The sequence below is a fragment of the Mesocricetus auratus genome, unplaced genomic scaffold (genome assembly GCF_017639785.1).
Source record: "Mesocricetus auratus isolate SY011 unplaced genomic scaffold, BCM_Maur_2.0 Super-Scaffold_100019, whole genome shotgun sequence".
NCBI classification, from domain to species: domain Eukaryota; kingdom Metazoa; phylum Chordata; class Mammalia; order Rodentia; family Cricetidae; genus Mesocricetus; species Mesocricetus auratus.
The window spans coordinates 251,814-253,348 of record NW_024429200.1 but is presented as its reverse complement, the minus strand read 5'-3'; the positions used below and the strand labels follow the sequence as shown (position 1 = coordinate 253,348).

Genomic DNA, 1,535 nt, shown 5'->3' with positions numbered 1-1,535 from the left:
TAACTATTTTTATGTATGACTCTAGTACCAATTTTGAACAAGAGTCTTAGCAAGTATGTCAGTGAGTTAAGTCTTTCTGTTCTTTTAGAAGAGACTTCCCAAGGCTCACAGGAATCAGTAATGAACTTCGCCTTGTTGTTGTTCATTTTACGAAACACGTCTAAGGAACCAACACTATTATATTTGCTTAGAGCACAGAGTTCCAGTGAATTTATTCTTCTGTGATAGAGTCTATTTAGGTCAAGTAGAAAGAGTCCCAGCTCTGTTTTATGGAAGAAACTGTAAAATGTCTGGAAGCATTAGAGTTGTATTTGTGAGGAGCCCATTTCATGGCTTATCCGTGTCCTGGGAAGCATCTCTTTTCTCACTTTTGGGCTGCTTTGAAACCAGAATACCATGGTCTCTATGGCCCTCCTCAGCTTGGCATTTCCTGATATGAGGATGACTGCGTGTCCCGAAGGGCAAGCCGCCATCATCCCTATACAAACCATCACTCCTCCCTTACTGTGCCACACTACCAGTAAAGGCATCGAGACCAAGCCAGCACAGAATGACAGCATATAGAAACACAGAAAGGAGAACAAAAATATGATGGCTCGGATGTGTGCCTCCAGGCTGGGGTCGTGGGAGTCTCTGGCCTGGGACTTCATGGCCCTCAAGTGACTTCCAAGGGAGATAAACAGCGCTCCAGAGGAAACCAGGAAAGCCAGGGAAGAGGGGATCGTCCCCACATTGCAGAAGATCATTGAATAGAAGAAATTGAGCTTTGCAATTTGCGAGTTGAATTCTGTGTTGTTCGTCGTGGGTAGGACAGACGCGACAGTGACTCGAGACCTGCTGAAAAAGTCCCACAAGCAGAGGGCAGCGCAGACACAGGAGAAAAGAAGAGCGACTAGAAGCAGCCGGCGAAATCTCCTGGAGACCCAGTTTGCTAAGTGGAGCAGGAAGGTGTGAGAGAAACGGGCAATCTTGGAGCAGTAGAGGAGACTGAGGCAGGCGGCAAGCCAGAGGCTCACTTGGTTTATGATCATCCAGAAGGTGAGGATGGCTTGGTAGTTGTGGCTCAGCGGGTCTTGCGTCTGCTGGAAGCAGGTGAGCTGGATTGCATCCAGGAGCAGGAGCCCCTGCAGGAAGAGCCGCGTGATGCTGAGGCACAGCAGCACAATGTCACAGTTGTTCAAGGGCTGCCCTTTTACCACGTCCCGAAAGTTCACCAAGACAATGAATGCGTTGACCAGGATGCCCACGGCAAACTCCAGCACGGAAAGGAGCAGAAACGAAACCTTGGCTTCATAGGACACAGTTAAGACGGGAGTCAGAGTCAACATGATGCCCCTCACCCCTTCTCTGATTAATGAGCCCGAAACTCTGATTTCACCCACGAGGGCAGGGGGGGACTGTCTCTTGAACCAAGATCTCTTCTTTTCAAGCAATCTGAATCCTTCCCAGCTTTTGGGAGGCGCACACAAAGCCCGGATAGGAAACTTGGAGAGACGCTGTCACTTCAGAGTATCTCTTGCGTAGACATGAGTGCT

General features: G+C 48.9%; 1 protein-coding gene across 1 annotated transcript; it reads right to left on the bottom strand.

Moving 5' to 3' along the window:
• Positions 1 to 299: 299 nt before the first annotated feature.
• On the bottom strand, positions 300 to 1,328 carry Tas2r38 (taste 2 receptor member 38). Its single transcript, XM_005085775.1, has one exon. The coding sequence runs from the start codon at positions 1,326 to 1,328 to the stop codon at positions 300 to 302; it is 1,029 nt and encodes a 342-aa protein (XP_005085832.1).
• Between the last annotated feature and the right edge of the window lie 207 nt (positions 1,329 to 1,535).

Bases quoted from the DNA above. Each gene is read 5' to 3' on its own strand.
- Tas2r38 (XM_005085775.1), bottom strand. From the start codon at position 1,328: ATGTTGACTCTGACTCCCGTCTTAACTGTGTCCTATGAAGCCAAGGTT.